The sequence below is a fragment of the Pteropus vampyrus genome, unplaced genomic scaffold (assembly GCF_000151845.1).
Source record: "Pteropus vampyrus isolate Shadow unplaced genomic scaffold, Pvam_2.0 Scaffold160, whole genome shotgun sequence".
Lineage (NCBI taxonomy): Eukaryota > Metazoa > Chordata > Mammalia > Chiroptera > Pteropodidae > Pteropus > Pteropus vampyrus.
In genome coordinates this window covers 3970399-3977104 of record NW_011888941.1, presented here as the reverse complement: position 1 = coordinate 3977104, position 6706 = coordinate 3970399, and the positions used below count along the sequence as shown (strand labels likewise).

General features: G+C 45.3%; 1 protein-coding gene and 1 pseudogene across 5 annotated transcripts in view; both read right to left on the bottom strand.

Annotated features, from left to right (window-relative positions):
* Positions 1 to 672: 672 nt before the first annotated feature.
* LOC105298743 (cytoplasmic protein NCK2-like) overlaps positions 673 to 6706 on the bottom strand; it is a 120602-nt gene continuing 114568 nt past the window's right edge. For all 5 annotated transcript variants that reach the window (XM_023536589.1, XM_011370145.2, XM_011370143.2 and 2 more), the window contains one exon: positions 673 to 1589. In XM_023536589.1, the coding sequence (XP_023392357.1) occupies positions 688 to 1589 (902 nt within the window). In that variant the 3' untranslated portion in view covers positions 673 to 687. The remainder of the gene's footprint in view (positions 1590 to 6706) is intronic.
* LOC111745669 lies at positions 5194 to 5309 on the bottom strand (annotated as a pseudogene).

Sequence of the window (6706 nt, the reverse complement as noted above, 5' to 3'; positions counted from 1 at the left end):
TATTTGCAAAGAGATCTACAAAAACTGTTGAGTATTTCCATGGCGCACATATGCACAGGCTACCTTGTGTGATACTGGCCCAATTCTTCCAGACAAGCTCAGCACGCACCAGAAACACAGACCCCAAATTTGTCTATTGCTGCAAACGGACCTGCTACAAGTCTGGTAGCCCTCAGGTCTCTGATTCTGTTCACACACACAAACTCAAAAACTGCCTTTTTCAATTCTGTCCCTAAGTGCTTTAAAAGCTTTTTTAGAGATGAACTCAGCAGTGCTGCCTGCCGCAGAGATGACCTTAGGATTATATGGTTTAAAAAGAAAAACAAATCAACCAACAAAAGGCTGTATCAGAAACCAGGTGCCTGTCTGGCTGAGAACAGTTGACATGCCTGGGACTCGGAGTGAAAACAAAGTCAACCAACAGAGCCTAGGCGGGGTCATTAACAGAATGGGAAACCTGGAGAGAAAATGATGTTTAAGTCTGTAGAATAGAAAAGGGAGAACCTTAGTAAAGAGGCAAAACAACTTTCACCAACTAAAAATATTTTACTTATTCTCCCAACTGTAAGAATACCTCTCAGGGGAGTAAATGGCAACTGTGGACAGAAGAGTTGCTATACTCAAAGCCGACTTAGGTATATTACAGGGCTGCACCTTATATAGGTGATATCAACCAATTGTATTTATTTATCTTAATATGAGCCCCAGGTATTCTTTTGCTATTTCCTGTATATTCACACAATCTGAAAAGGGATGGCACACACAACTGTCATATTCTGTAATATGTTTACATTTACACACGTGTTTACTGTTGTTGTCTGGAACCTCCCTGGCACCGGGCAGACCTCGCCACCCCAGGGCACTTACCGAGGACTCGCTGTCCCTAATGAGGAAGTCACCCTCGCGGCCCCGCTCGTTGAGGGCGCACTCGGCCTGGTGGCGCGTCACGTTTCCGTAGTACCACTCTCTGCCCGCGAAGCGCCCACTGCCGGCGGGCCCCGGGTAGCTGATCTGTGGGGCGTGCGAGGGGGGCAGGGCGGGCCCGTCGCTGAGGACCACTACGTAGTTTTTGGGCACAAGGCCGACCTGCCCTCGGGCGTTTTTGCATTTCCACCACTCGGGATCGTTCTCTGGCTTCTCAATCACCTCCATGGTCTCTCCCTTCTCGAAGTTGAGCTCCTCCTCGGTAACCGAGCTGAAGGGGTACAGCGTCTGGACCACGTGCAGGACGCGGGCGCCCTGGCCATTGCTCAGGGACGCGCCCTTCCGCAGGCTCAGGAAGCTGGGGGACTCGGCGGCCGCCTCGTCCACCTCCTCCAGGACATAGTTGGAGGGGAACCAGCCGATCTGCCCGTTGTAGCTGCCACGCCACCAGCCATCGCTGCACTTCTCCATGACGGTAACACGTGAACCCTTCACCAGGGACAGCTCGTCCTCCCTCTCCGCCACGTAGGCGAACTTGACGAAGGCCGGGATGTTGAGGTCATAGATGCGGTCGGCGCCGCCCCCATTGGCAGGGTACTCGGCATCCGTGCTGGGCGTCGGGGACGCATCCCGAGCGCTCGTCTTCCTCTTGGTCTTGCCGAGGCCTGTGGAGACACAGCAAGGGCTCAGTGGGCACCCGCACGCGCGGTGGACGCCACTGGGCATCGTTAGGATCCTGACGCCACCTCCCTGCCCGTAAAGTACAAGGAGGACAAATCCACCGTTGTTACAAACTACATCACAGTCAGAAAATTAAAATGTTGCCGAGTGTGCTGTGCCCTTGTGGAGTGACTGAAAGCTGAGAATTACTAAAACTCTACTCTTAAAAAAATGCCAGAGTATAAGCAACACAAAAGATAGCAAAACAACAGAAAATTAGTTTCCTTCTGAAATGATTAGAGAATTCTTGTGCCAAAGAGAAAAATAAGGTATATAGAATGGCACAGACAGAATGTCTTCACATTCTTGGGCAGAAAGTTGGACTAAATGAACTCAAAAGACCTGGTCTGACTGGGTTCAGGTCTCAGCAAACAGAGCTTGCACCCCCCCTGCCCACTCCCCGCTGCCGCCTCTCAGGCCAGCCCAGCGTCCTCTTCCAGTCCTGGGACAGTCATGCCCCCACAGGGCTGCCGCAGCAGAGTGGCCCCAGTCAGTAGAAACCAATACTCTCTCCTTCTCTTCTTGTACTTCTTTTTTTCTTTAAAAACGGCAGACACATTTCCCACGACCAGTTGTGAAGAGTGAATTAGGAAAAAAAATTGTCTGATACATTAAGTCTTAAGGGGGCAGGTGTCTGGGCATAGGAAGGAAGCAGATCCTTCTGATATCTACATTATCTGAACCCTCATAACAGTCCTGTGACAACGTAGGCACCTGCCCCCCAATTTCTGTGGATGGGGAGATGGAGGCCGAAAGAGACCAGGGAACTGGCCCAACCACTGCCAAGTAGGGTGGCACACACCTGTGCTTCCAATAAAAGTAACAGTTGAGAGGCCGATGTGCAACATGGTTTCTGTGGCAAATGTACCATCATTTCTAACGTGATTTCCGCAAGAAATGCATCCAGGACTCTGAACTGGGGTGTTAAGAATCTATCCTCACTCTGCCCCACCGGCCCACCCTAAACAGGGATGAACCCTTCCTCCAATTCAAGGCAATGAAAATGGCCCCTGTGTCTCCAGGTGTAAATGGAGTTGAGGCTTAGGGAATGAAGGTTTGGGATAAAAAATGTGTTATGAAGAACCATGAAGCCACATGACCTCCGCCACGTGACAGCTAGATCTCAAAGGGAATAGTACGAATGTAAAACAGGCAGTGGTGCTGATGTGCATCCAAGGAGCAGAGGAGACAGACATGTACCAGAGCCCCGTGCCCTGGATGGCCCCGTGGTGTCCAGGCTCCGGGCATGTTTCTAATTTGAAGGCAAATCCATTACCTTTCAGGCAGAGAGGCAGTGTGGGAATCCTGTCCCCACTTTCTCCATGTGTATATATTTTCTACACATCATCCCCTTCGCTTCTTCTCTCATTAAAGTCATACCACTTACTTCTCCCAGTTGTAATAAAAACGACTTGAATGCTGATGTGTTTTTAACAAGAATAAATTTTTTTCTTACAATTTTACACATTTTCCAAAAGGAGAGGCAAATCTTTGTACCTATTTTGCAAAGTCTCCAGCCACCTTTATCTACTACAGGTAACTACTACAGTAGCTAACGGATGTGTGGCCAACCAGAAGCCCTCACTGACTAGCTTGTACGCCCCTTCTCTGCACTTTATTTTGCAAGAACACACTTTCCAGTACTTTCCCTTGAGGCCTGCCTACCTTGCCCAGTCAAGAATTCTGGGCAGCCTGGGCCATGGACTGACCTGGGCCATGGACTGACCATTTGTGAATAGGCCTGCATGGCCCAGGAGCCCAAACCATGTAGGACACCATGAGGTTCCAGTCCCTGTCACACTGTACTAGCTGACGCACGGGGAATGCCAGTGTGTTTCAGCAAGATGTGAGACGACTTCAAATGATGTGCTTGCTTTTCTTTCAGTCCCCGAGTAAATCATAAAATCCAACTGCACAGAATTTACTCAGTATTTAAGTATTCCGGTTGGAGCATTTGCTGCAGCGTGTTTTGGATAAATCACATTACGAATGAGAATATCTAGAATGTGACCATTAGAAAACCTTTCCAATTGCTGGCATGCTGTATTAGGTGACGTTAAGTAATGCATTTTTGAAGAGTGATAACTTTCTCTACAGCTTCTTCAATATTTTATAAACTGCAACAGCTTTCCACCAAGAAAGAAGAACAAAGAAGGAATGGAAGTCACTGTTTTAAAAAAAAAAGTAAGACACTGTGTCACGTGGCATGTGCTCAGGAGTGACCAGGATTTTAACTTCTACATTGAAGATGAGGCTCTAAAAACATGTTTCCTCAAACCTACAACCATAAAACTGTGGCATTTAAGATCTAGAAGAAATCTTAGCTATCGGCTTGCTCAGTTGCTTCAGGCTGTTGCTGTTGGGAGTGGGCCCGGGGTCCCCTGCATGTACTGCCCAGAAGACCCAGTGGGGCACGGGGACCTCCGACATGTCCCCACGCTTAGCAGCTCTAGTGCTCTCTTTTTGCTCTATCAGGAGTCCTGGGTAGGAGGGTGCTGGACAATGTGCTCCACAAATGAGATGCATGAAGGTCTTGGAGAGGCCAAGCGCTCACCCCAGGTCTCCAGGCTAGTCAGCACCCAGACTGGACAGCAAGGATGCAGACCCCTGAGCACCGGGCTGCCTGGAATGGACCAGGTTTGCGGCCGTGGGAGGATGTGAACAAGATCCTTGATGGAGCTGTCACATTAAAGACCAGCCACAATTTGTACAATGAGTTTTATTTACATTTAGTAACAATAATAAAAAATAACGTGTAACAAAAGGAACGGTTATTTCTTACTCTATGAGCAGAAAGAATTTTAACTGGCAAATAGCTGAATTGGACTTAAACGTAAAGTACAGGCATACCTCACTTTATTGCGCTTCATAGCTATTGCGTTTTTTTAAAAATAGAAGGCAAGACCGCTCTCCCCCCCCCCAGCAAAAAGATTACGACTCACTTTATTGTGATACTCGCTTTACTGCGGTGGTCTGGAACCAAACTCTCTGAGTTATGCCTGTTTACTCTTCGGCATTTGTGACAATTTTCTGGCATCAAGCTATTGGATCTCTGATCCTGAGTTACATTTTCATCGACAATAATAAGCAGATTTTAACTTTCTTGAATAAAATTACACACACTGAAGATTGAGTTCTAATAAAAGTTTGAATGTCATACATTATTAATGTTAGTGATTTTAAAGTCAAAATCTTTTATATACTCCTTTTAAGATAAAGGGATGTTATAACAGATGAATTTTAAAATATGCTCTAACTGTCATCTTCCAGCTGGAGTTCTGGAGATTTAAGATAAATGTCAAACAAATTTGATAGTTCAGAAATATATTCAATCCAAGTCATTTAGACATAATGTACCTAAGTTTCAGGAGCTCTATGGCAAAACCATTTTATTTTTGTTAACAATCACATCCGTAACATAACCAGATTTAACTAGAAATCTTCCTTGTGTTTAAAATGCCATTCATACTAATAGAGATTATTAATTTGTGGGGTTCCCTCTGCCCATCAGAGTTAGGACCAATTATTATTATTATTTTTAATTATTTATGCCTACAGCACCTGGTCTTCCTATGTGGTCTCCCATCCAAGTACTAACCAGGCCCAACCCTGCTTAGCTTCCGAGATCAGACATCAGGCTTGTTCAGGGTGGCATGGCTGTAGACCATGGACTGTGGCTCCACTGCGGCATGAACCCAGGACCTTCTGCGTGTAAAGCAGATGTGCTATCCGCTACACTATGGAACCACGTCCAGGACCTATTATTAAAGTCAACTAAACACTATGAAAGGCCTTTGTTATTAAATGTAAAGGAGATCTGTCAAGATTTCTTTAAGGTACAAAGTGACTGAAATAAGTTTTCATATAAGAGTTAGAATATATTTAATCTTTGGCTTCTAACAGCTCTTCATCTTATGTTACATACATTTAATTTGTATTTAGTTTTTTAGATATGCTGGCAGGATTAGCTTCCATTATTCAGTGAATATCCAGTGCCAACATTTATGATCACAATGTAAAGGGAATAAACTCAAGTGTACTGAATTTAAGATTTTTTTTTATGGATTATCAATTAAAATTAATTCAGTGGTTCTCTGTTGTTTTAATCTGTTCAGCTGCCTTAATTCCTTCTCTTACTCTCTTCCAGTGGCTTCAGCAGGGCCCCTGCCTATCCCATGCTGGGTCATGGGGGGATCCATGCGGATCAGAGCACTCCCCAGGGCTAGTGCTGCAGTCCTGGGGAATGCCATCTCTCATCTCTTGAAGCTGCCCACACTTGTAGGAGTCTATGTGAAGAGTAAAGGAGAGAGCAGGAAAGAGGCCCAGAGAGACAGAACCAGGATGACATAAATCGAGCCCTTTGATCCAAACATACTTCCCAACGATATAAGCTAAATCCTTCTTTAAATTTCCTTCTCCTCCTCCTCCTCCTTTTTTTTTTTTGCTCTATCCACTTTTGAGTTGACTTTCTGTCATTTCAATTAAGAGCACTAAAAAAAAAACAACACTCTTTCCCAGCTCTCACTCCTCCTCTCCCACCCCACCTCCTTAAATACGCCGAACCAACCCCACTTAGAAAAGTGGTGTACAGTCATCCCCTTTCATCTCCCAGGGGCACGTTCCAAGATGCCCAGTGGATGCCTGAAGACATGGATAGTACAGAACCCTACTCATACTCCGTTTTTAATTATACATACGTATCTGTGATAAAGTTTAATTTATAAATTAGGCACAGGAAGAGATTACAACAATAACTAATAATAAGATAGACCACTCTTAACCATAGACTGTAATAAAACTTATGTGGGCCATTATTAAGTAAAATAAGGGTTACTCGAACACCAAGACAGTCGATCTGATAACCAAGATGGCTACTAAGTGACTGGCGGGTAGCATGTGCAGTGTGGATGATTAACATCCCAGACGGAACAGGATGGCATGAGATTTCATCACACCACTCAGAACCGAGCACAATTTAAAACTTAGGAATTATTTATTTCTGGAATTTTCCATTTAATACTTTCAGACCACAGTCGACTCCAGGTAATCGAAACTGGAGAAC